A 27228-nucleotide genomic window follows, 5' to 3' on the forward strand; every position below is an offset into this window, starting at 1 on the left:
CGCCTGAATATCGTCTGTTTCTCCCCCGTCTTCATACCAATTGTACTGTTAAAATCGCGGTCAGGCCTATTTGTTGTTTCCCAACGGCTAAATGTATTTTATGCACTTACACTGCCTGTGCAGACTATTATTGTCTCAGAGTTTCAAGGGCTAAGGGTGACAGTTTTTTTGCCCCCATGTGCCCACTCTCCTTGAGTGCTTCGAAACACTTGCTTGTGTATAGGCGCTATATAAATAAACAATACAATACCAAGAGCACATGAAAACGCGCACCTTCTAACCCTGCGCTACATCCTCTTCAGGACATGCACTGACGGGCATCACCTTTAGGTTATTGCTTCGCTCGCTCTCTGCCATTGCCAGGTCTACAATATCACGCACGCAAAGCATTGCTTGCCCTGCACTTAAAACCTTCGAATGCCAGCACGACCAAGCCCTTTATCCTTCTAAGGTTGATCATTATATTTGGTAATGCTTACTATTGTGGCATGTAGAAGCAGGACGACTCTGGCATGTGTGTAGTATAGCAGAATCTACAGCTGTGAGGTAGCTCAAATACTCGCTCTGATTTTCATGATATGATATGATGGGTTATTTATAACACGCTTAATACACAGAAGTTTCTAAGCGCGGACCCGGGGATCGAACCTGTGTTGCTCCGTGTCGTCTTGCTTCCAAGGCGAGCACGTTGCCCCTGAGCTATCCTCCCGAGACAATCCTCATGATAAAATATGTTGATTAATTGCCGCAACCTGATCTGCCCACTTGGTTCCGCCGTTGTGGCGGGTCCAATATTGTGTAGTCTCATTCACCTCCAAGGCATATTTGCCCAACTAGTTCTTTAGAGGGCGTAGACTCCAGTAGTTCAGACCTGACCTGTCCCATGCACGTGTGCACATCTATGGATGTGCATGGGAGATGGCAGCAAATGAAGAATAGACTTGTGGTACGGCCTGCCAGTGGAACCACACATCAGAATTGCCTGATGTGCCCCGACAGAGAGGTTGGAGTCCCACACGTTATATGCCTCCACCTCCTGCCATGTGGATGCACAGACCTACTTCTCTGCAATGGCCGAGTATAGGAGATGACAGTTCACAGCTTCCATTTTCAGAGAGAGTACAGAATATTGTGGTTCCTGCACCTTTTGGAGTCTGCAGAAACTGTGTACCACAAAGCTTGACATAATACTGTTTGGGGGTAATTCCCTCCTATTTCTATTGCTTCATCCTGCTTTTCAGTTGTAGTTTTATTTGTGACATTATAGCGCCATTTTCTAAGAAGAAATTAAGCTCGACATGTGGCACATAGTGCTGTTCTGCCCTCATGTTGTGACCTTGTGGCAGCAGCCTCAATCCAGGTTTCGTAACTGGAACCAGTTGTTTTTGCAGACAGTTTTTCTTGGTTTTAATCCTGTGATCACCTTCTCTCCCCTTACTTGTGTCCTTTTGTCTCATCCCACGTGGCTAACAGAGTGGCGGCAAGGCCGGATGGCACGGATCATACTGCAGGATGAAGACGTCACGACGAAGATAGACAACGACTGGAAGCGGCTCAACACCCTGGCCCACTACCAGGTGAGGATGTGCCCTGTTGTGGAGTTGTAGAATTGGTGGATTTGGTGACTGTGCTGCACTAGCTGGGAGGGGCAGGTACACTTCATGCTGTGCTGGCATTGCTTCTAACTACACGTAAGCCCACCGCTTACCGCCCTCTCTCTTGCGCGCCCTCTCTCTTGCGCGCCCTCTCTTGCACGCCCTCTCTCTTGGGCGCCCTCTCCCTCTCTTGGGCGCCCTCTCTCCCTCTCTTGGGCGCCCTCTCTCCCTCTCTTGGGCGCCCTCTCTCTCTCTCTTGGGCGCCCTCTCTCTCTCTTGGGCGCCCTCTCTCTCTCTCTTGGGTGCCCTCTCTCTCTCTCTTGGGTGCCCTCTCTCTCTCTCTTGGGTGCCCTCTCTCTCTCTCTCTTGGGCGCCCTCTCTCTCTCTCTCTTGGGCGCCCTCTCTCTCTCTCTTGGGCGCCCTCTCTCTCTCTTGGGCGCCCTCTCTCTCTCTTGGGCGCCCTCTCTCACTCTCTCTCTCTCTCTCTCGTATCTTGCGCGCCCTCTCTCTCTTGCGCGCTCTCTAGCGCGCCCTCTCTTGCGCGCCCTCTCTCTCTTGCGCACCCTCTCTCTCTTGCGCACCCTCTCTCTCTTGCGCACCCTCTCTCTCTTGCACGCCCTCTCTCGCTCTTGCACGCCCTCTCTCTCTCTTGCACGCCCTCTCTCTCTCGCTCTTGCACGCCCTCTCTCTCTCGCTCTTGCACGCCCTCTCTCTCTCGCTCTTGCACGCCCTCTCTCTCTCTCTTGCACGCCCTCTCTCTTGCACGCCCTCTCTCTCTCTTGCACGCCCTCTCTCTCTCTTGCACGCCCTCTCTCTCTCTCTTGCACGCCCTCTCTCTCTCTCTTGCACGCCCTCTCTCTCTCTCTTGCACGCCCTCTCTCTCTCTCTTGCACGCCCTCTCTCTCTCTCTTGCACGCCCTCTCTCTCTCTCTCTTGCACGCCCTCTCTCTCTCTTGCACGCCCTCTCTCTTGCACGCCCTCTCTCTCTCTATTGCGCGCCCTCTATCTCACATACATAATATATTTCTCCAAACATACTAGTACCCTGCCTGCTTTGCACACTATTCTCCACTCAACCGCACACACACACACACCAGTGCATACGTACTGGACATGTAGTCACCCATCCCCCAACAAACCTGCTCAACCTACTGTGTTGCCCTGTGAAACGTTCTACGACCTTTTTCAGTTTGGCTCTGTTCCATGTTCTCTGAAGTGTTGCTTACACAGATATCCTTTTGTGTTCAGGTGGCGGACGGATCATCCGTAGCTCTGGTACCCAAACAAAACTCTGCATACAACATCTCCAACTCCTCCACCTTTACAAAGTCCCTCAGTAGATACGGTAAGTGAAAAAGCCTGCGCTGGGCTAATGCTGCCTTTCAGGGTGCCGGGGAGCTCTGCAGTGCCAAAAATGGAATTGATGCCTGTAAAGCCATTGGCGCAAAGACTGACGCTGGGGGGGGGCAGGCCCGTGACTTGTCTGGGTGGGGGTTGCAGGTCTCTCCTAAATGTTTGGTCATCACTGCCAATTGGAGAAGAGTGATTGGCATACTGCATTAGGAAGGATGGCCATGGCAGTAGAGATGTCCGTCTGCATAAGGCATGTACATGGCGGGCATAATTTCTGTAACGAAGAGGTGATAGTGAAGCTGCTATGATATGGGACCCCAAAAAGTTGTATTCTGTGAAACCTTTCTGGATAATCGCAGTGCAACAAAGCCTCCTATCCCTTCAGATATTCTGCTCTTGCGATGACGCCCAATGGATGGCAAAATAACCTTTTATAGTTGTATTCGTCTGGCTTGTGGCCATACCCTCAGTTAATGTGTATTCCCTCTATGCAGTATTCCCTCCTAGAATGCCGTAACAGGAAAAACCTTCATATTTCTCAGTAGTTGTGTTAATGGCCATGTCGAGGGGATACGCGACTTCGATAGCATCCTCCTCTCGAAGGGATGCATGGCAGTTAAAGATGCATTGTGTGTTTTGTGCTTGTTTTTGTTATTTATATGACCTGCCTTGAGATTAATGCTACGTGGAGTCTTGCAGCTACCAACGACCTCTGTTCATTGCTTCACTTGACTTTTTTAATGAGCGCCACATGTAACCTGGCAGGTTCTTCTGAATATTTGCACTCCAGGTGGGTTGGTTATTTAACTAGTTCATCATCCAGGTGGTTCTGATTGAGCGATCGTTTTGTACAGAGTGAGTGCTTGGGCTTTGACGGAACAAAATAGGGAGTGGTTGGCTACCGGTATGGTTTTCTATGGGACAAAGACTTGTTGACTGGGTGGGGGCTCTTGGGCAGGATCCAGGTTGAGATGTAGTGGATTACACAGGTGGAGGGGACTTGCATCTATTGGCATTGGCCATGAATCTTCTCCTCCGAAGAGTATATTGTGGTGGGATGAATGTTGAACATAAAATGAAATCCAACCCACTGTCTTGTGCATTAGTGAATGAATGTCTGCCCTGGTTCTTTGTACTTCACTCTTTGTCTGTTGCTCTCACCTCAAAGTCCCGGCTGTTGCTTCTTTTTCATATGTCGCCTTGATGTGAATGGCCCTCGTAGGGTGAGCCTGTAGCGGTTTGACATTAGGAGTCCAACCTCTGGCAGGATTCTGCAACCTGCAGCTCTCCAGATGCTTTTGCATTCAACGGCAATGACCCCAACCGTTGGCTATATTGGGTAAGGCTGATTGAAGTTGCAGTCCAAAACATCTGGCGAACCAAAGGTTGCAGACCCCTCACCCTTTGGCTGAGTCCATTTTCTGATTCCTACCGCCACAATAATCTGTTAATGCATCTCAGTAGCCAGTGACACTCCAGAGTTTGTGAATGCATATGCGTGAAGGAGTATCTATGATCTATAATCACAAGCGTTGGGAAATGAAATGTCAATGGGTAAGAGAAATGGGGTAATCTCCTGATTGGCCAGTATCCTCAGTCACTTTATTAGCCGGGTCTGTGTCTCAGTGGACTAATGCATCCACTACAGGGGCCTGTGTTTGACCTCATGGTCACAGGTTCGAGTCCCGGCAGGTCCACTTAGCCCTTCACCCTTCCGAGGTCTATAAAATGAGTAGCATTAAGTTGGGTAACAAACATCTCTTATTAGTACCGAGATGCCCCTTCGGGGATTAACGTGCGCTTTCCAAATACGCCTCTTAGGTGTTAGGATAAGATTCGGTTACATGTTTGGTGTCCCTGAAATGCGATTAATCCTACCTTCTCCCTACCCACCCAAGTGTCTCCCACCTAAATATCTGAGAGATCGACTTGTGATCCAGCGCTTGGACAAGGTTACTAGATCCATGGATTCAATGGTACTAACTTGTCCAAAAAGCAAACATAGGAGGGGCAAGGCCTGTCCTTTCCCGTTGAAAGCGGCTCTGGCCTGGAACAAGCCAACAAGGGGATTGCATCTAGAGGAAAACCTCTCCATCTTTAGGAGGAGACTGAAAACTCTGCACTCTTGCTGGGGCCTTTCTCCATTCCTTGATTTATCCTGTTGGCTGTCTGTTTTGTTTGTGTCCACCCGCGCCCTGATGCCTGCAGGTTTTTGGAGAGTTATAAATATATAAATAAATGCCAGTCTGTCAAAAAATCCACCCAATAGTCAACCTTTTAGCTGACTCTTGCCACATTAGATAAAACTGCTGATCAGACCGATCTTGCAAGAATTCCTCTTTTTAGATTTAAAAAAACGTGAGTTTTTAGGGAACTGTGTGGTGGACAACCATCGTGACCAGACCCTTGTTATGTTTGGCCAATCATGGTTAACCCATCGATGGCCGCTCTATCCATTGGCAACAGGTAGGGCCTCGAGCTCATGCAATACAATTTCCCCGGTGGTACCTTCTGTTTCTTAGGAATATGGAGGCAAATACTCTGACAAGCCCCCAAACTTGTGTCCTTTTCTATTTCTTAATAATGCTCAAACAACCCAGTAAGGATACCAATGCTAATACCTGACCATTTGGGAAGTTTTGTGTGGTATAAGGCCAATTTTTTTAATGGAATTGAAGCAGTCCTGGGAAAATGGACATTGAACACTTTCTAGACCCCCGGCAGAGAGCTCACTGTGCCGCGCACTGCCGAAGCAGTGCCGCTGTTGATGTTCAGAAGTTGCCTGGAGATGGTTTGCGTTTGTTCAAAGGACAGTCCTGAGGTCACATTTCTTTTTATTCTGCGTTTCTAATTAAACTAGCAAAATTCATTGCAAATCAATGGAAATTTATGGTGATGCTGAAATTAATCATATGAAACCTAATTGGCTTGAAAATGTCACAGCTCCAGCTGGGCCGGCTGCCTGGGCCACCAGAGTGTCTCATTGGTGTGGCAGAAATAATGATTGCGGCGGGATGGGAGAGCAATTGGTTTCTTAGTATGGTACTTCTCCGTGTGGATCAGTCCCGCGCTGCACGGTGGCCATATCTGATTATATGTTCTAAATGCTGCATGCATTTGGTGCGCTGCCTGACCCTCCCGCTAGGCCCCTCCAGTATTATTGATGTGCATTGCACATATAGGGTCTGCCAACTCCCTGTCGGGTGCACTTGAAGTTTTAAGGACCAACAATTCTCTCATTTTAGTGCACAACACTTCTGGTCCAGGGTTTGTGGGAGTAAGAGCGATAGCGTTGTCACTTCAATGATTACATTTGGCAGCATCAATATCAAAGTTGTCCAAGTGCTCTTTGACACTACTATTGTGGGTTACTTGCTTTTACCAATTTGTTCTTCATTTATGGTATGGTGGTGGGCACAGGGGGAGTGAGAAGCCCTCTCATATTCCTTAGTCGCCACTCCTTGTCCACTCTTACTTGCAGTCTTTTCACCATTTTCATTCATGCCACGACCAAGATCTTATTGGTCGGTTCTAGCCACCCTAGTCCCTCCTGGACCTCTGACTATTGGCTCTCCTCTCTTGGCCCAGTCCCGAACCTACCTCTGTTGCTAAAAAACGTAGGCATAAAAATGATGTCTTCCGCGTCTCGATCAACCCAAGTGTTGGCCATTTGCCAAACAGGTTTTGCTAAATTTAACCACTGAAAAAGGTACTTCCCTTCCTTCCGGCTGACTCCAGATCCAAAATTGTTACGGCCTCTATCATGGGGCCTATCGGTTACTGCAACAGTGTCTTTTTTTGGCCAACCTGAGTTTTTACTTAAGCTCTTGCAGATTCTTCAAAACTCGGCCGCTCGTCTCGCTTTGAATGCCTCCAGATTGGCTCACTCTCTAGAGCTTCTTCGTTGACTCCCGCTGGCTTCCCGTGAAAAGCTGTATTAAATTAAAAGCTCTGTTTTGTTCACCGAGCTCTTCACCACTCTGGGCGAAATTCCTGCAATCCAAACTGCTATCCTACAGACCTAGAAGAGCTCTCCGCTCGGCCAGTCTTTCACTGCTTTGCATTCTGCGATTACTACAGACTCGTGCTGGAGGAAGATCTTTTTCCGTGCTTGGTCCTACTCTGTGGAATGCCCTTCCTGTTCAGATTCGTAACATCCCCCACTTTCTCTTTCCGTAAACGTCAAAAAACTTTCTGTTCTAAGTCTCCCTGGACGCTGCCCTCATCCCTTCTCCAGTTCCTTGATGCCTTATTGGTCTTGTTTGCGCTTTATTAAGTTCTATTACAATACGACATACCGCTTATGTATCGGAGGTCCTGCGTGGAGCAGAAAATCACCGTCGGGCAGCTTCAATGTGCTGTAGGCGAAGAGGAGGAAGGAGCGGCGTGTGTTCCCACTGAAAACACTTGTGCAATGTTCCAGACTTCTGCAAGAAAACGGTGAGCCTTGATACCGTTTCCCCCGCATAGTGTTACACATAAAAGGATTTACCATCATGTGACTATAGAGTGCCTGGAGTCTTGAAGGAAGTATGCTGTTTTTTTACACTATAGCATAAATACTCCAAACAAAGATCCCAGACCTCTAACAGAATCCCTGGTACTCAGTCGCTACACTCTGTAGAGTTCAGTCCCTTCAGACAGGGAACTCTGCGTCAACGTTTTCATAATGTGTCATGGAGCCTTCCCAGAAGGTATGGATCGTTCCCTTACTGGGCAGGTCAATTCCTAACCCTCCTGCCCCTCCCCCCCTGTCATTAGCATGCGTCATGCGCGCATCCAGCCTCTTCCTGGGAACTAGGAGCTCCCTGCACCAGTGAAGGTCTGCCGATGAGCCGGTGCCACACACGGCCCTGTGTCTGCCAACTGGTGCTGCTCGTGTGGGAATACATTGGGAGAGGAGGGGTTGACGATGTCTGCATTGCTGTGCCGGCTGGCAGCTGCACGAATGTCAGTGGGCGCATGGAGCCAATTGGCATAAGATAAAGGAGGGGCAGACGGTGCCCACTGAGGCTGTCTGTCCCTTCTTCACAGAGCGGTTTCACACTTTTTAAAGGCGGTGGTTGTGCTGGCCTAAATAAAATTCAAATAAATACATTGTAACACAAATACATGTCTTTATATTCCTGGGCTTGGGGTTTGTGGTCTAAAGGTAGTTTTGTGGCAAGGAGTAATCGCAACAAGGAGAACAACCCAAGAGCCCAGCAAATTCATGTGCGGCTGTGATTCGCATTCCCAGAAACGCACTTCCTGTTCGGAAAAGTGGGTTCGCCCAATCTGGCAGAAGGGGGGACTATTCAAATGCACACAGTCATCCACCGGCTTAATAATGAAGTACAGAATTCTTTTTAGCAACCCATTGGATGTCAATATTTTTCATTATTGCCCTGGATTTTGACCAATCGGTGAAAGATATTGCTCCGTCCAATCAATAGTGTCACATATTTGGGAGTTAGTCAGTGCTGTGACACCACCTGAAACACAGTTAAGTACAACACAATAGGACAATTCCTACTGAGAACTCCACACAGTGCATGTAACGTACCCAACAGCGCTGGCATTGCATCCCTCTAGAACACCAGCATAGTCTCTTTTGAGAAATGCCTCCACTCTAAAACAATTCCATCTATCCTCGAGACGAGTCTATAATGAGGTTCCACCAGCGCTCAACGGGGCAGTGAAGGCACCCCACAACTTTTTAGCCAGCCATTTGGGTGACTCTGCCCACCCAGATTACCAGTCAATATCAGTGCCGAATACCCTTGACCCTAATTACCCATGTTGCATACGTCCATCCATGCAGCTGGTTAACCTAGATGCCGGTCTCACGTTTGTTGCTTTTTATCTTGTTTCATTCCCTGTTCTTTTGCTAAGGCCTGCTCTTGTTTGTGTTGGCTCCCTGCAGAGAGTATGCTCCGGACGGCCAGCAGCCCGGACAGTTTGCGATCCCGGACTCCCATGATCACACCGGATCTGGAGAGCGGTACCAAGCTCTGGCATCTGGTGAAGAACCACGATCACTTGGACCAGCGGGAAGGTGACCGGGGCAGCAAAATGGTCTCGGAGATTTACCTGACGCGTCTTTTGGCCACCAAGGTAAGGGGGGGGGGCGGTGAGGGAGAACATAAGAGGTGTCCACTGTGGTGCCTAGTTACTAGAACATGCTTGGCAGAGTAGTTGTGTTGAAGTGGTGGTGGAGCGCGCCGCAGGTGGATTATGGATGTTGGGTGACGTAATCATAATGGTTTGGGGTGCAAAGAACACTTTATTGGGGATGCTCTCTTTAGCCCTTTGCATGCCGAACAGCGGTACGTTTCGGCTTTATTGGGTCCTCTTCATCCTTGCGCGCCCTGAGGCTTGTGGGCATGTGGCCGGTGGTATAAAAATTCTTAATAAATAAATACATTTCAAAGCATATCCATCCGTATTGAGTCATTGAGAGCCAAACATCCATAGATGGAAATGCTTGCGCTAAAGCAAATTAACCACTAGGGATTGCTCCAAGCAGCCTTCCTTTTGTCCAGCTCAAGTTGCTATGCCGGGTCACTCTCTGCAGAAACGCAAGCAATCCCACATGCTGTATTGGCCGTATTGGAAAATGGGATGCACAGACATTGCCGCTGGTTGCTTTTTTACGCCAAATGCATCTAACCGGGGCTGGACTGTCATTCTTCTTGGTCTCTTTTAACTGGTTTCTATTGCCATGCACATGGCTACCCTCCGATTGCGGGCCCAGGTCCCTGCCCGTTAAGACACACACCCGCACTGGCAACCCTTGCTCTTGGGTCTGTATCTGTAACCCTAGAGTCCCCTTTGTCTTGGGAGGGTAGCTCAGGGGCAACATGCTCGCCTTGGAGGCAAGACACGGAGCACCACAGGTTTGATCCCCGGGTCCGTGCTTGGAAACCTCTGGGTATTAAGCGCGTTATAAATAAACTATCCTATCCTTACCTGCACTTATAAGACACCCCTTGTCTGGGCCTTAAACCTCGCACTTGCCACCTTACTGGCTGCACTACCAGCTGTTTGTATCCCTTGCCCAGCACTTTCCACCTCTCGCCTGCACTCCCCCCGCCCCCTCTTCCCTCACCCCTGCACTTGTGCGTTCTCAATGTCACTGGGCCTAGTAAGATCGTTGTTTTGGTTCTCCCCTGTTCCCCACCCTTGCCTCGTTGCACTCTGAAACACCTGTGTATGAGCGCGATACAAATAAAACATCACATCATGTATTGATAATCCGCATCCTCGAGGCTTAACACAGACAGTCAATACACTCCTACAACCGATGCAAAGTCAGGCCCAAAGAAGCAGTTTGCAGGGTGGGCATTTGATGAGCAATGTGACCTCCAGACCCAGCAGGTCTCGCAGCCATTGCTCACATGGCAGTACCAGGTCAGCTCATCCTACCATGTTCCTGCTCTGAAAACCTCCTTTAATGATTTCCCTGGGAAAACATAAGGAATGACCCATCGTAGGCATATTGCTAACAGGACAGCTTGGCAGACTGAATGCATGCCTGGAGTACAATGTGTCGGGTGCAAATCCAGACCAGGCCAGTCAAACCTATTATCCTCCAAAGGTCGATAATATGGGGACAATTGCGTTGGGTAATCGGAACACCAAATTGGAACTTGACTTGAGAGTTGATAGTATGTATAGTAAACCAGGATACACATGATAGTCCTTTTGAAGGCATGTGATCAACAGAGTTTCCTGTTCAGTTTAGAAGTAGGTGCATTTTTCCAATGATCGCAAAGTGGGTTAAAGGGTTCGAAAAGCAGAGTGGCCTCTTGAACCACCAGAGGAAGGGGAGCCCTTAAAATAGAGGATGAAGACCACAGCTAGTCTGGGCTGGTCTTGAGGCTGGGAAGGCTGGAGAGAGTTGGACAAACACTGTGCTCCTGTTGAAGCAGGTGAGGGCCTGTGACGGGGGGAGGGGTATCCTCTCTATTCAGCACTTGGGGCACCCCCTGCGAGATGCCGGTGGATTCCACTGTTAAAGATTCCGGCAACATGGAAGCATGTCCCGAGCAACTCAACAGAGACGGACAGAGGATATTTCAGTTTGGTCCTCTGGAGAGATTGGGGCAGCCACAGGGATCATGCATTGCACAACTGGACACTGTGATTCTCCCTCGAGTTCTATTTCCCAAGCCATTTGGCTACTCTTCCCTCCCAGCACTCGCCCGCAAAGGGGATCCGGAGTAGTCTGTGTGTCACATTATCCTGAGCATTGGGCAGTCATCTCTAAAACCTTTACAGAGATCCGAATACAAGGGTGATGATGTTCGGTCAATCTTTCCTTAATCCAGTCCTGTCTGTAACCACAGTTGATACCTTCGCTGTCTGAACACACCCCTCAATTTTTATAAATAATAATTTTAATTGGTTATTTATAACGCACTTAATGCCCAGAGGTTTCTAAGCGCGTACCCGGGGATCGAACCTGTGTTGCTCCGTGTCTTGCTTCCAAGACGAGCGCGTTGCCCCTGAGCTATCCTGCCGAGTCTCCAGCTCAGCGTTGATCATCCCGCCTAGGTTTGCACAATGATGGGTTTTTTTCTCGAAAGATTTAAATATTCCTAAGTTTGGGATTGAATTTGCTCCCGAAAGCTGGAAATCCTAAATCTTCTGCTGGTCCTCACTGGAAAAAGAAATTGCACGTTCTAGGAAGTTAGAGTAGTATTTTAATCAAACAGTATATCGGGCCTCATGCCGAAGTCCCCATAGGCAATGTGACTATTGACTCCTGACTAGGCGGTCCAGGTTCCAAGATGAAAGCAGGCGTTGTCAATTAAGTGCAGCTGGGTGTTTAGTTCAGTGAAGACTGTCACCTCAACTGGAGCCAAATAAATGTAATATGATTCCAGTTTGTACCGCTACTCTGTCTTTATTTAGTGGCTGGGCTGGTTAATAAGGGGAGCGGGGATTCAGAGACTGCTTTTATTTATTTATTCATCGGATTTCTGAAAAGCGCAGACGAGAAGTTACCACGGCATTGGTACAGCGCATGGGTAAGATTACATGGTTAAGAGTACAGAGGGCAGAATACAAAGCGCAGGATACAGTAGTAGCATGGGCCGGAGGTCATAGGCAGCAGTTACTCATATTTGTGAAACAACCAGGCCTTTTATGTATACTAATGGTGATCATGTGAACAGCACATCACTGCTCTCTTGCATCTTTCCTGCCTCCTCCCACTAACTCAACCCCTCCCTCCTCTTTCAGAGCCGCCAGAGCGGCAGGGGACCACTTCGGTGGTGATAGTGCGCGGTACAAATGTCCTTTAACATCAACCTTTGACATGTATGAATTGTTCCATGTTTGCCTAAAGGGACGGATAGAGACCCTCCAGCACTTGATAGATGAGGTGAAGATCATGTGAAGTGATTGGCAAGAAGTCCACACTGGGAAGGGGCCTTGAATTCAGATAGCACACCACACACGTAAAGAAACCCAGAGCATTAACCCTGCAACAAGGCTCCTGTTAAACCATCCTCACAGGGAATGACCATAAACAATAGAGTGTGACGGCCATTCCTCGCCTGTATATTTTTTTTTTTTGCTGCTGTTTTCTTTAAAAATGCAAAAATCCCTCGAAAAATATGGGTTGGAGGGTAAAGGGATATAAGGTGTAGGGGGGATGTGGGTACTAGATTGTAAATAGGCGGGTTGGTGGGGTTGCAGGGGTATCCCCCCTAGCTGAAACAAAATTCGATGAGTTTTTCCGTCAAACAATCAGCATCAAAAAGTGCTGCGAAAAACAAAAGAACGGGCGATGGAATGACATGGAGCCTACAATAGAAAGCAAGATTGCTGATTGTTGAAACATTGTATTCATTGGAATAGCCTCACAAATGAGGGTGGTGCCTAACATGGGGCAGTCTGCTTCCCATGGGAACAGGACGATGCCACGTGGGTTTGATTTCTCCAATCAAGCTCGAGGAGCCCACTTGAAGCCATAGCTTCGTGCTGGTGGTGTTGGCTCGTCTCGGATGGATTGCCTCCATGAGTGGCATGTCCACTCCTAACTTCAAAGAAAAGAGCATGTCTTTTACCTATTTTAATAGGAGAGCCCAATCTCCTTCAACCCCATTTGTCTTCTGCACATGTTCATGGAAATTAGCAATTTTGAACCAAAGCTACACATCCCACCGCAGGTGCCGCGTGGACGCCTATTCTCGCCCCGCTCCTGTTGACAAAGCATAAAAATGGTATTGTGGCTTTACAGTTAATGAAATAACTGATTTCCCCAGCGCTGGCGGCTCCCGTCGTGATTGACGCCGTAATTTAACGGCAACTCGGCGTCAGCACAAGTAGACCCAGAGAGGCCGTGCGATCGATGGGTTACGACCCAAATTAACCGCGATTGTCTTGTAATGCCTGCGTTCGCTGGAGGTTAGAATCCGTCCATCAATGAGAGCCCGATGGCTCTTGTGCCATTATGAAAACCCACATTAATTCTGCAGGCTGTGAATATGCAGCGTGTGTTGTGGCTTTGCTACATATACGTTGCTGCTCCTGATATGTGCTTGCTAAGCAGAAAGAGAGCTTTGTGGGGGTAAGTGTCATTTCTCCTCCATCCTCATCTCCTTTCATTAAAGATGAATAATAATTGGGATCTTATATCGTGCTTCATGTCGGCGTCCAGTCTCTTAAGTATGGGACTGGGTTTCGAAGTTGTACTGCTCTGCGTTGTCTTACTTCCAATGCAAGCGATTTAGCTCTGAGCTATCTTCCTGGCCCATACCTCCTGCCCCTTCATTTATTTGGATTTGTAAAGCGCACTACAGCCAGAGGCTTGGAGACGTGAAATCGAGGGGTGAAGGATGGAAGTGTACTAGCCAAAAGGTTCTTAATATCTGAATCAAACACATGTTTAATATCTGCATCAAAACCCCTACAACTACTTGTAACAGCGCCTCGATGCCCCTGGGCTGCAAGTGCGCTATACAAATCCAAATAAATAAATACTGTTCATTCCTATGGAATCATTGCATTGATTTCCATTTGGTCTTTAATGTTGCAGGAGGCCTCTAAATTCGTATAAATCAGTCTTTCTTGCTAACTCTCAAAGAAAGAACACCATACAGACTGAACTGCTATACTATGTCCGTGTTATACGAAAAAATGCAATTTCGCAAGAAGGAGGCCCAAGGGGTAAGGTCAACAGTGTGGGTTTCCCAGAGACTTTAGCATTTATGGACCAACATAAACCCACACTTACATGATCAATGTTGAATAATCCTATCTGTGAAAATCTTGGTATAAAAATAGTTTTATTTATACCTTCAAACTAATTGGTGTTTTTGTTATTAATGAAACACAATGTTGTATCTTTCTGTAAAAAGGTCTACTGGTCTTGTATCATTAATTCAAACATAGAACACACACACAAACTAAATGCACACAATGACATCTATTTTTGTTAATTCTTACACTTCTTGATCACAACCAATGCAACAATTCATTAGCAATCAAACGGAAACAACGCACATTTTACTCCCAACACTACTTCAGGATCTTCTCACCTAAAGTGTGCATGTGCTTTGTAATGCTTGTATGCATTGGTTATTTAGCTTCATCCAGTAAACCGAACATGTTTTGTTCCTTATACACTTGAATTAATCAGGGACTGTGTGCAGTATCTCGATTGTGGTATGCATAATATTGCTGTCTGAGAAAGCTAGATGGCATCTAAGGTCTGAAGTAAATTTCGAGGTCTCGGAAATTGAAAGTTGTAAGTATTGTATTTGGTTATTTATATGGCGCTCTATCCACACTTGTGTAGCCTCGTTGCACTTTTTTTCCAGTTGGAACGCCCTCAGTGACCGTAGTCAATGTGGTGGAAAAATCAAAGGAGTTTAGTTTAGGAGATGCATGTGTGCATGTTGCTGGTCTAGGACTTAGGTGGCTGGCAAGTCTCGACTAAGCAGCCCCAAAGAGGTCAGGCAAGTGGATGGGCACTGTTGAGGGTTTGCGGTAGATTGCTATTGTTGAGAGAGTCAATGTGTGGCCAGCTAGACAGAGTTCCTTTCGGCTGGCAGTCAGTGTATGCTAGTGGCCGAGGTGTTGAGGTAAGTCAGGTGTTTGGATGCTAGATCGGATGGGCTTGGCCATAGCAGCATTCTACTTTGCATGGATGCTTGGCCGTACCTGCGGCCTGTGTCCACACTGGTGGCATGAGATATACGTACTGTAAGCTTCGAAATTGTTTGGCTGGGGTGATCTTTGTCCAGTGCAGCAGAGGAAACAGGCCTAGATTTGAGAGTCCTATACCATTGGGGAAGCCTAGGTTTCGAATACATTTTTTTTAACAGTATTCAGGCAGTTATTGGTGGATAGGATTAGTTTAAGGGGTCCTGTATATAGGATAGGGTTTTGCATTAAAATTTGGGAAAAGAGGCTACACCTAGATTTGAGAATCCTGTATAGTGGGAGAGAGGCCTTGGTTTCATAATGCAGTAGTTTTCAGCATATAATACAGTATATTTCCGTAATATGACAGAACATAGATGGTTTGTTATACCTAGATTTGAGAGTACATTTGTAGTTGGAGGTTGCTAATGTTGAGTATTCCCTAGGCGAGCGATGCATGTTAACATGTGTTACTTATCTCGTTGTTCGTGGTCTCTCTTGCGGACTGATCCGAGGGCCGGGGGGGGGGGGCCAGTGAGAATGTTGCGGGTGTGCCACAGCGAAAGCTGCTGGCTTACCTGGAGTACTTGTCAGTAGTTTACCCCTGAAGAACTTCCCTGATTATTTCAAGTCTATGGAACGCAACTTTTTGAGTTTATTGGACCAAGCCAATTAGCCAATGTATACAAGCATTGCCAAGCACATGCACACTTTAGGTGAGAAGATCGTGAAGTAGTGTTGGAAGTAAAATGTTACTTAATTTTAGATTGTGTCATTGTGTGCATTGAGTGTGTTCTATGTTTGAATTAATCATACAAGACGGTATACAGTGTATCGATTTTTTTTTTTATATAGAATGCCCATATTTCGAATGTTATATTGAAAACCTTTATAGTCCATGTATTAAGGGTGGGGTAAAGGGTTAAATATTTTTGGGAAACGGTCGGGATGGTTTTTTAGGAGTGGGAAACAGGGGTTTGCGTGGACCCCACCGCTAGACCCCCCAGTCCTCCCAAAGTGCATTCACTGTAAAGTTTTTAAATATAAAAGATTTGATATATGGACATTATTTATAAATTACTTTGGTAGAAAGACATGCAACCTGTAGACCTTTTTACAGAATGATAACATTGTGTGTTTTTGAAAATATAAAGACTGATTACTTTGAAGGTGCAAATCAAACGATTTGTATACTAAGATTTGCACCGGTAGGATTATTCACAATCGATCATCTAGAGTGGCTGTGATCCATGAGTGGTAGGTGAAAGGCATCCTCCTTCTATGCCAGTTCACAATATCAATATCAAATGATGGGCTTGTAGTATCTAACTGGGGACCAGGTGACACCAGGCCACTCGAAGACCCTTGTTCAAGCCGTGGCATTTCATTCAACAAACTAGTGCAGCTGGGAGTTTGTCTTTATTTGATTACATTAAATTGAAGCTCAAGATGAATTCTAAAAAGGAAGGTACAGAGCTAAATAAAGGGGTTTCCTGGACACTGATGACATTGTTCCCCATAAAGACACAGCTGCCGCATTGGCCAATGATTTGATCTGCAATCCTGCACCATTACCTTTTTGTCGGACCACACTTTGCATCCTGCGATTTGTAGTTGTCTAATTATAACGGGTGGGCATGGCGAGGAGTATCTAGAATGCAAAATGTTGCTGTCTGACCAGCCGGAACTGGCTCAACGTGTCGCAAGTGATCGAGCCCTTGGTAGCCATGAAATAACCATTAAAACATTTGAGGCTTCTGCTTGCTGATTAGGGATTAGCCCTCTTCCACACCATTGCACCCATAGTGGTTAGCCCTTTAAATGAGTATCTGCTCCTTGAAATGTCCTCTTTTGTGTTTTTAATGGAGTTATCTGGTTAAACGTTTCATTGATCAATACCTCATTGGATGTGGGCCAGCACATCACGCAAAACTACCGGAGTGGCAACATGTTGCCTGGAGCCCCATTTTGTCCTGTTTGGGGCATCTTACTGGTCTGCACCTCACTTAAGAATCTCACTTGATTGGAGTAATTTATGTGCATGGAAAAGCGGGTCTGAATGCTTGCTTTTGTCGCCCTCCCCAAACACAAGTACTAACTCCTTCTTGGTATCTATACTCTCTACCTTTTTGTTACAGGGTACGTTGCAAAAGTTTGTAGATGATTTATTTGAGACGATATTCAGCACTGCACACCGTGGCAGCGCCCTGCCTCTCGCCATCAAATACATGTTTGACTTCCTGGATGAGCAAGCGGACAAGCATTCGATCACAGATTACGACGTTCGGCACACATGGAAGAGCAACTGGTAAGTGGGGAGTGTGCCCAGTGGGAGGGGACAGGAATGAGATGCACAGACAGAGGACTCGCGATTCTGGTTATAAACCTTTATTAAATGATAGCGGTTGGAAAATGCTTCACTAATCTAGAAGAGATTTCCCGAACTCGCCCAAAACGAAGGGTCTGACCTTTGTCAAGATGTCCAAAGTAAAAATATGTCCCGTGTCTGAAATCCTATCCTTGCCGTTCCACTCTAAACAAACTTTAAGGTGCGAAGGGTATGGTGTCTTATTCTCAAAGAGCACAAATGTTCAAATCCAGCACAAAGGTAAACATCCAAACAAAGCTTCCAAGTTTACACTGTTCAGTTCCAGGAAATGGCTCCCTTCCCCAGGTTTCTCTCCTCCACAAATGAAAAGAAAAGTTTAAAACAAAGAATAATCAAGTTTCTTGTCGCCCAAGAGGATAAGTCCCCCCTCTTGTTGTTGCAATCCATTGCTGGGGAAATGGCTCCCATGGCAGGTTTCTCTCCACATTCAAGAAAGTTCAAAATCCTAAGGACATGAATCTTTCTTGGGATTCTCTAAAAACTTTTTTATAATTTGATTACAGATCCCAGACTCGCAGGATACGTGGAATAATCCCCTGACAGGCTCTCTTTTACATACAATGCAACTCAAAATCCTAAGGGCATTGGTCTTCCTTAGGATTTACTATGCAGTTCATTACAGGTGTCTGACGTTTCCTGGTACACTCTCCTGCCAGGAGTAACTCCAAACAGTTGCTTCACACACTTCGCTTGCCTGGTATACTCTCCTGCCAGGACTTCCACAAACAGTTCATTTGCAGGGTCCCATACCCTCTTCACAGTATTTTGTGGCGTGTGAGCGGTGAACTCTCCTTACTGTACCAAGGCTTTTAACCCTTTGACACTCTTGCTTCCTGGCTTTCCCCCGGTCTCCAGCATCTCTCTGAGGCTCCCGCATGTCTGCTTGCTGCTTTCTGTGTGGTTGGCTTCCGCGTCTCTTCCTGCTCATCCGGCCTTCTTGCTGCATCTCATCCAAGGCTCCGGTAGCTTTCGGATGCCTCTGCTCCGGTTCTCTGTGTGGCTGGCTGGTCTCTGCGCCTTGCCCAAGGCATCTCACCTCCTTGTCGCTGCTCGGTTTCCCTGAGCGGGGACTACGTTTCCTTTCGGTTTACTAGGGCTGCTCGCACAGTTTCTCCAGCAGTTCGACTGTTGCCAGCTCAGTCTTCTTTGGGACTCCCGACACGCGCCAGTGACATTAAACTCTGTCTTCCACTCAACTGCAGAGCTGATCAGGGTTTTCTGCGACATCACCGGCACCTTGCTCTGCACCAAGCTGGTAAACTCCATGTTTCTCTTCCTGGGATGGTTTTAAACCATGTTGGGCCAATTAAACTCTCCCTGCGACTAGACCGCTGGTGTTGATTCTCATTGGGAGTAATCATCACAACTGCTTGCCTCTTCCTCGTCTCAGTTGTTGTCATAGTATTCTTTGTGATATTGGGGAATACTTACAATAGACTTGGCCGGTGGCTAAGGGAGGTTGTTATAATATGCCGAGATTGTTATAATATGCCGTCAAGGCATGAGAGAGGGAGGAAACATCCCTAAAAGGGAATTGGGAATGTGACTTCCTCAGACAATGCTGTGGCATACTCCTGAGGGTCCCACTCCCCTTCCCCCCTTCTCCACCTTACCCCCCATCTGGTCCTAGCTCAAATTGCCCTCCCCCCCCACCCCCCACCCCCCGAGGGTCAGGATCAGGCAGCGGCTGCCACATGAGCAGAGGCTACTCTGGCAAGAAGTGTTGACCTCGCCAGATTCATCGCACCAGTCATCAGAGGTATCTTCTGAAACAAAGTGTGGATCGGCGGGGGCCATTTTATAGTCGGTCCATTTTCTTATAGCACCCCATATTTTGTTGTGGTCTATATGGAAAGATCCAACCTCGGGAATAATTTCCCTTTTTGTAAGCAGAGGTTTCCTTTCTCATCTGATTCCATCATGGGGAGGTTGGTTAACAGCCCTGCTGGAAAAACCTTCTTGCCCGTAGATAAAGGTTGCTTTTCCTGAATTTCCTCCTCCAGGTGCACAACCTGGTTTAGAAGAGACACTAGAGAAGGGGTGCATATTAGAAGTTGGTGAGGAAGGGCCTATTGACTTCAGTCATCTGTTGCTTATTTGCATTTGTTTTTATTGATAAAAACTGGAGTTTCGATGAAACATTACACTAGATAAGACGCTGGAGCATCCCCTAACTGGGATTTTTACTGTCATGGTAGTAAATTGCCGTACAGTTAGTGACCAAGGTCTCAGTGGAACATATAGTTGGTGCAGTATAGATGTTTACAGCATTTTATAGCACATATAGAAGCAGAACTAGCTTTAAACGGTTTACATTATGCATAGATTGGTTTTGAGGTGAAGTTGATACATAAGGGGGATGTGCTAATTCAGGGGGCCACTTCAAAGATGGAGAAAGTACTGGTCCGATTTAAATGCTTGAAACATTGTGTGGTTGTGATGTGGTGAGGCCAAGTGCCAATGCAGAGCTTGTAAAACCTACTGGCGGTTTGGGAAGGAGAAGGGAGATTACCATTTGCATCATACTTCAACTTGCTGGCAATTTTGGGGATGTTTGAATTTTTTAAATTTTTTTTACTGCAAACAAAGTTTGTTTGCAGTAAATGTCCAATAAGTCTTGCTCTGCCTGGGTGGACGTTGGGTGGCATCCTTGCACAAAATACAATTTTACAGAAAACACTGGTAAATATTTTGTCACCTGTCATGTGGTGAGAGCATTTCTCTTAGGTAGAGTATGTACACTTAATAACTCACCCTGCCGATCTAGTGGGAGGTTCAAGAACTTGCAAGACCTGCGCTGGTAGGGAGCAAGTGAGGTCCAGCAGCTGAAGTGAGAGGCTGCACAGAATGAGCGATAGACCAGATTGCGGTATGGAGAGCATAGAGTAGTGAGTGGAGGAGGCTGGAACAATATTCCAGTGTCATTAGTGCAAGAGTTTAGATTAGTTATGGTGGAGTGATAGAGAGGTGGTGGAGAATCTTCCTAATGCCTTTTAGGTCTAGACTCGCAGATGTCTTGTCATTGAGGTCAGACACGTGTGAAACTTAAGTTGACTGCCATTGAGGATCCCAATGTGTTTCAAGTGGTGTTATGGGCTAAAGAGTATGGGGAAAACTAGGAAGGAAAGGGAATTGTACGCAGGTAGGGAAAGAACTTTGATGGTCCACATGAAATATCGAAGTGTCATCCCGTGGCACTTCAAGACAATAGGAAGTCAGTTAGGAAGAGTGGATAGTTCAGGGGCAAAGGTTGAAACATGGGTGTCCTCCACGAAAGGCGGTGGCAGAAGGCAAAGGAGGTAATGAGCTTTCCAGGAGCAGGTAAATAGTTGTCAAATCAGAGGCTTGGGCTCCTCCACATATGACAAAACCTAGACCAAAAAAACCCTAATGCAAATGTCCAATGTTCTTTTGGCACCAAAATGCCAGAGGCGAGGACTGTAATGCTTACAGCCAGTACATCTAATTCAGTCCTCTCCGGGATGGTATCGCATCAGAACTGCATTGACACCAAAGCAACTGGGAGAGTGTTCGAGGAGGCCCATGTTGGGTGTGAGGGATTGGTGTGCAGGAAGCTCAGTAGTAGCGAGTATGCTTGGTTATTTCTGGGTGATTGTTGGTGTGTAGGTATGAGCGTGGTCAAATTTGGTCCTTTCATGTGGGTTGGTGGCAGTGGGGGGGATACCTGAATGCTGCAGTAAGATTTGGGCAAGCTTGTAAGAGGAGATTCTCTTAAGATCACTTGTACTGTATGGTAGTGGTACGTGTTCGCAACCCTGCTTTCTGCTCTTTTTTTAATGACCTAGAGGGTGTTGTGATCCATCCTACCACAGAGGTCCCTATTGGGGGAAGAAGCAACTCCCTTCTCTTACATGCAGATGAGAGATGAGGCAACTCCCTGCTCTTATTATATGCGGATGACGCTGTCCTAACGGCCAGAACGCTAACTTCACTCCAGCAAGTTGTATATGCATAGATTTCCCACATGGCTTTGATAAAACTAACTGCATAAACATATCTGACATTATGTGGCTGGGGCAAAATTGTGTCTAGGCAGACCATTGTAGCTAATGGTCAAACCCTTGCAGTAGTTAGTTGATATAATTATGTTATCCTTAGGGCTTCAGGGGGGACCTGGGAGAGGCACAGAGCTAAGACTGTTGTGTGTGTGTAGTCCAACCAAATGTAGGAATTTTAAGGAATGCAAAGGGAGAATACCATAGATATTTAGAGAGCTACATCCCTTGGGGTTGTGCCATATTATAGCATTAAGGGTTAGTGTGGAACCACCTGAATTTGGGAAGCAAGAATCCAAATGCCTTGGCCCTTTGCTCGCCATGCCTACCTCCAACTGAAGAACTGATTCAATTAAAATTAAGGCTCAGTCAATTAAAACAATCCTTGGCTGCGGCTCCTTTACAAAGTTGGTGGAGAATTTGGCTGAACCAGGGAGCAAGGCTGACCGACTATTATAGACTACCTTCACTCGGCAGCAGATTGGGTTAGTTGCGTGGCTTACAGTAAGTTCAATTCATTTGCTAAAGGGTGGCCGAGTTGTCTTTTAACAAAGGCACTCTTTGATGACAACAGAGTACCAGCAGATGTACCGATCTCTAAGAAAGGAAATAGTGGGGGGCGGTGTTTCATAGAGCATAGTACTTCCATCAATTTATTTCAAGCTTACCCTCCACTCTAGGAGTAGAAAGAGAAAGCATCATACCTCACCAATGTGCTCCGCCGCCAGGCAACAGGGCAGATGGCTAAGTTGCTCCTGGCGCAGTTTTGAACTGGGTCTCGGAGACGAGCCGATCAAGGCCTGCTAAGAGCCACTGCTAGTGTTGAAGTTCCTTTTTGCCTGGGCTAAAGTTCACATCGAAGATGTTTAAATGTTCGTGTTAAAGTGGAAAATGTCCTCCCGTTTTAAATTTCAACCAGTAATATATGGGAAAAATAGAAAAGATGTACTAATTTGAATTTTATATTAGTTATTCTAATGAATGTAATGTGTTTAATGGTATGCTGCTTTAAATGTCGTGTAAATACATGTGAAAACTCTGTGAGAGGAAACCTTTAGGTGTTCATGTTTGTGTGTGTGTGCGCGCAAGAAGTAGGTAGGGGTGATGGTGAGCGAGTGACGTCAACCATATTCGAAACTCTGCATCATACATCGGCCTATTGTGCTATGGTCCCTATTCACCTTCGGAGGAAAGTGCTTTAATGCTCCCCCTTCCAGGCTTCTAGGATCTACTTCCTCCAGATCTTTTGTCTGGTATCCGAAGAGGAGGAAGTTCAGTGGAAGGACTCTGGCTCCTGCGTGAGGGCATCCCTGTAGAGCAAGATCCCAACCAATCTCAGATTGGAAGAGAAGCACTTAAATTTGAGAAAGTCCCTTAAGACTTTCCTCTTTGCAAACCTTTCACCTATACAACCTGTGCTTGCTGGTAGCTCTTGGCTGCATGCCAACATGGTTTGGTGCCATGCCTCTGCTCTTCACAGGCTATACCATGCATGCTGCACTGGCAGTATTGGGTAAGAATGTGTAGAGTACAACTGGCGCAGGACTACAGAAGACTTACCTCTTAATATAGGCCTGTACTACACAAGTTGGTAGTGACTGAGCAGCCAGACTTATCTTAAGAGGGGTAATGTGAGCTGTAGAGCTGTACAATAAATTTGTAAATACAGGTTTCCAAGTAAACCCTTACACACTTATAGTATAAATATGTATTTATATATACACAAGGATTAGACGATCTATAAAAATCAGCAACTAATAGTAAACATTAAAGCAAAAGTTAGGGTTCAGTTCAACAAGGGAAATAAAGTAGGTGAGTAAAGTTTTCTTAGGCTAAACATGTTCCAGCACACACATTCAAGCACACTGAGTGACGTCATTTCAGGTCAGTATTAACACGCATTTGTGATCACCATCACAATATTGAGTTTCAAGGAGGAAAACATTAGTCAGATTAGACATACTTGGTAAGTAGTAAAACAGGTAGATTCTCCCACAGGGGTGTAGGCAGTCTGTTATCCCAGCAATAATAGTGTTCAATTACAACCTGTGAGGGAACGAGCACTGCCAAAGCAAAAATGATTCAGAAGAGGAGCCTTTAGGGAGCCAGGACAGCCAAAGTCAATGGGCCAGTTCAAAGCTCTGATGCCCCCTTCTTAGAAAATGTTTTAGAATAGTCAGTAGTTCAGGAGAAAAATCATAGAAGCTCAAGAGGAGTCACCTTGAAGCACAAATGGGAGGCCAGTGAGGCGAGTTCAGGTCAACTCAAAAGGGTTTAAAATGATACTCCCCAAGCTCAAAAGCACTGAGGTACAAAAGGTCGATGTGCCCCAAGCCCCACAGTTCCTGAGAATTAAAACATTGGTCCCAGCTGGATGCTTTCCTGTTGCAGTGTAGCAGACACTTGATCCTGGTCTTTGGTCGTGGTGATGAAAGGGATCACGTCTGACACTCTTGTAGCTCTCTCTCTCTCTCTCTCTCTCTCTCTCTCTCTCTCTCTCTCTCTCTCTCTCTCTCTCTCTCTCCTCTCACACTCAGCAGCAATAGATTCTTCTAGATACAGCAGCCTTTTGTGATATATTTTTTCTTTTATTTTGGGCCTTTTTCTCGATGCTAAAGAACAAACGGCTCTGGTTGTTAGTTACTTGACCCCTCTGTCCTAGACTCTCGTGAGGGGACTCTGGCTTAAGATTTCTTGCTTCTTTTGGTCCTCTGGATGCCACAGTTTTGGCCAGATTCGCACTTCTGAAGACAAGGCATTTGATGATGGTCGGGGGTCCATTGTGATTCTGCTGCTTTGGAAAGTCCCAGCAAGATGGAGGTTGCACCAAAATGAAGCTCGTCTTGGGCCTAGTCGGTCCCACCAACCCAAGGGAGAAAGTCGTCCCTTGCAGGTCTTCCCAGTCAAAACAAAAACAGGATCAGCACAGCTGCAGGGCTTCACCGGGCACTTCACGGTCGAGGAGTGTGCTGCTGGCGTCTCTTCACGTCTTCTTTGGATGTTGTCCTCTAGTTGTCGACTCTGCCTCTAGTCCCAAAAACCTTGCCTTTTAAGCAGGTTCCCATTCATTCACAGCCCTAGGACTATCAATCACCCAGCAGGGTGCACAACTGCTTTTACTCAGGCACATCTAGAGACAAGGGACAGGGAAGTTTCGGGACCCTCACTCATTTCCTGCTTTTCCAGAGACACTGGATCCTGGGCGGGCTTCAGGGCTGAAGCCTGCAAAAGGCACAAAGGACTCAAACCTGTTTCAAACAGAGTAAAAGCCCAGAAGGAATTAACTGACAAGAAATGGCGAAAAAAGAAGACGGGCCATTTAGGAAAAATGGTCTCCCTGGAGTGCTGTACTGCAGCTGAGAAATTAGCCTGCATATACATGGTACAAAGGTAGTTTAAAAAAAAACTACTGCCACCAGTGATTCAAGTTGGTTAGTGTAACAAGATTACATGAAGTGGGATAAGGAGTTACTATATTACCCCCCAGCACTCCACATAAGAAAAGGTGTGCAAGACAAACATCATCTTACTATTCTTGGGAACAGTAGGTCACCCAAGAAAATGTATTTAAACATTAAGAGACGTCCAAGGGTCTTCTCAGTGGCACTGCACAAAAGGTGCTGTCACCATGAAAAAAAATATGCCTATTCAGTTTTCCAAACTCCATTAATCAATGAGAAACCAAATATCCCAGACCGAAAAAACACATGAGGGAGTGGAGAAAAAAGTCTCACACTCGGGAGTAAAGATCAGAAAGCCTGGAGTCAAGCAAAAGAGCAGAGGGTCTCGAAGGTTAAAGGGAATTGGCAGACATGAACATTCTCCCTAACTGGCAGTGCAGCTGCCTGGTGCTGACCCTTCTTCTGGGGTCATCCTCGGCCAACTTGCACTCATGCACCTCCTGTCTTGATTGTGGTGGACCACCGACCTATATCTGAACATTTCACTGACTTTCTATGAAATGTGGAAAGGTGTCGATTCCTGCTGTGAATGTTTGCTTTCGCTTGCTTTTTCTGTTTTTACCTCAAATGCCTTTTGCCTCATGTGTGCACTTACCTGATCTGAATGGCTGTAGACTTTCAGAGTCGGTTTCTTCAGCCCCCCACCCCCTTGCCCACATTACAATGTCACCTGTTCAAAATGGGCCTTAAATAACGCGATTAAATAAATCTGTGGGTGGTTTAGTTGTGTGGATGAGGTAGATGGGGTGCAGAGGTAGCCATGTGTTTTAAGGTGGGAGGGGGGGATGTAGCTGAATTTGTGTGAACATGTAGGTTGGTTAGAGTCTGGGTGAGATCGGCAGGTAGGGTGTGTATCCAAAGTGTGGGCGTTTTTGGTGTGTTTTTGGGTATGGGGAGGGGAGGTATGGGGGTTGATTGACTCATTCTCTCTTGACTCGTATGTCGAGCATTGACAAATGAAGTGTTCAAATGCCATCTATCCGGCACTATTCATAATCACTTCATAATGAATGGATGGAAATTAGACTGATTTGCTGCTGCCTGAGCAGCATCCTACTCCACTCCCTCCTTCTCCCAACCCTCAAATCAAAAATCAAATAGCACTGCCCCCGGCACTCTGCTTTAAACTGTTCGGCGTGCTTGATTGAGTTTCCCCGAGATCTGTTCTCCTTCCAGGGACTGGCTACATCCCACGCTACGACATTTATACCACACCAGCCAAATTGCTTTTGTATAGTTCAGTAACTCTAGGCAATTAGCAGAGGGACCCTTGGAGAGCAGCGCAACAGAGCATGCCCCGCTCCTCTAAGGGATGCGGGCTCTCTTGGGTGGCTGACCCGCGCATGCTCCAGCATTGTAAAAGGACCGATCATTGGGGCGAGGGATGGTGCGCAGAACGCTGCTCCCGGGGTCCGGCAATGCTCATTCTTCAATGCTAATGAATTGCAGACCTGCAGGACTTAATCCTTCTCTGCAATTAGTTTCCGTCATTGTTCCACGTTTGGAATAATAGATGAAGGTGTTTGTAGATCACACGCACAATCATTCCGGTTGTGCACATCAGGAGTGACGGGACCGTATCTCCTTAATATATTTGAAGAATTCCTGATAGGCAGGCTCATTTGGAAAATTGGGGAGTTGGGGTAGTGTCACTCAAGGCCCTAGAATAGCAATATCTGGCTCTGATTGAGTGCCAAAATAGGGGGCTGTCTAAATGGAGTGGACCAGTTGCATCTCCATGTAGCACATCACAACCTTAAAGGGTCCTTCTGGAATGTGCTGCATCAACTCATGCCTTCATCCTTCCAAGATGTTAATGTTAAAGGACATTTGTACCGCGCACTATCACCACCGGAGTGGTCCCCTGGCGCTCTGGCGGCTCTAAAAGAGGGAGGGAGAGGTGGGTTAGTGGGTGGAGGCTGGAAAAGTGCAAGATTGCAATGATGTGCTGTTGGCAGCCTCAGCCCGGTGGTTCCGTTGGCTGGGCCTGGGGTGTATGCGGCCGGTAGTCGTCGTGTGCTGATGTGCGAGTCTGTGTGTTTTTTTGTTTTGTTGTTGCAGTGTAGTGAAGGTCTTGCGGTTTGTTGTGCTGGAGGTTTGTGAGTTTGAGAGGTGTATGCAGAGAAGGAAATTATTAGTGGTATTGGTTAGTTGGTATCTCTATCCTGGATTGAGCGGTTGGGCTCGTGTAATCTTACCCGAAGGGGTGCTTGCGCACCCTGTGCCTCAGGAGGTACGTGCCCGTTTTTGCATTCAAGGCCGCTTGAGCATTTAGC

At 46.7% G+C, this 27228-nt stretch overlaps 1 protein-coding gene across 3 annotated transcripts in view; it reads left to right on the forward strand.

Moving 5' to 3' along the window:
* The window catches only part of PLXNA1 (plexin A1), an 812782-nt gene that overhangs the window by 773280 nt on the left and 12274 nt on the right, over window positions 1–27228 (forward strand). For all 3 annotated transcript variants that reach the window (XM_069643382.1, XM_069643384.1, XM_069643383.1), the window contains 4 exons: window positions 1474–1577; window positions 2844–2940; window positions 8854–9044; window positions 17225–17394. In XM_069643382.1, the coding sequence (XP_069499483.1) occupies window positions 1474–1577; window positions 2844–2940; window positions 8854–9044; window positions 17225–17394 (562 nt within the window). The remainder of the gene's footprint in view (window positions 1–1473; window positions 1578–2843; window positions 2941–8853; window positions 9045–17224; window positions 17395–27228) is intronic.

The sequence above is a fragment of the Ambystoma mexicanum genome, chromosome 2p (assembly GCF_040938575.1).
Source record: "Ambystoma mexicanum isolate Mex_15411 chromosome 2p, UKY_AmexF1_1, whole genome shotgun sequence".
NCBI lineage: Eukaryota > Metazoa > Chordata > Amphibia > Caudata > Ambystomatidae > Ambystoma > Ambystoma mexicanum.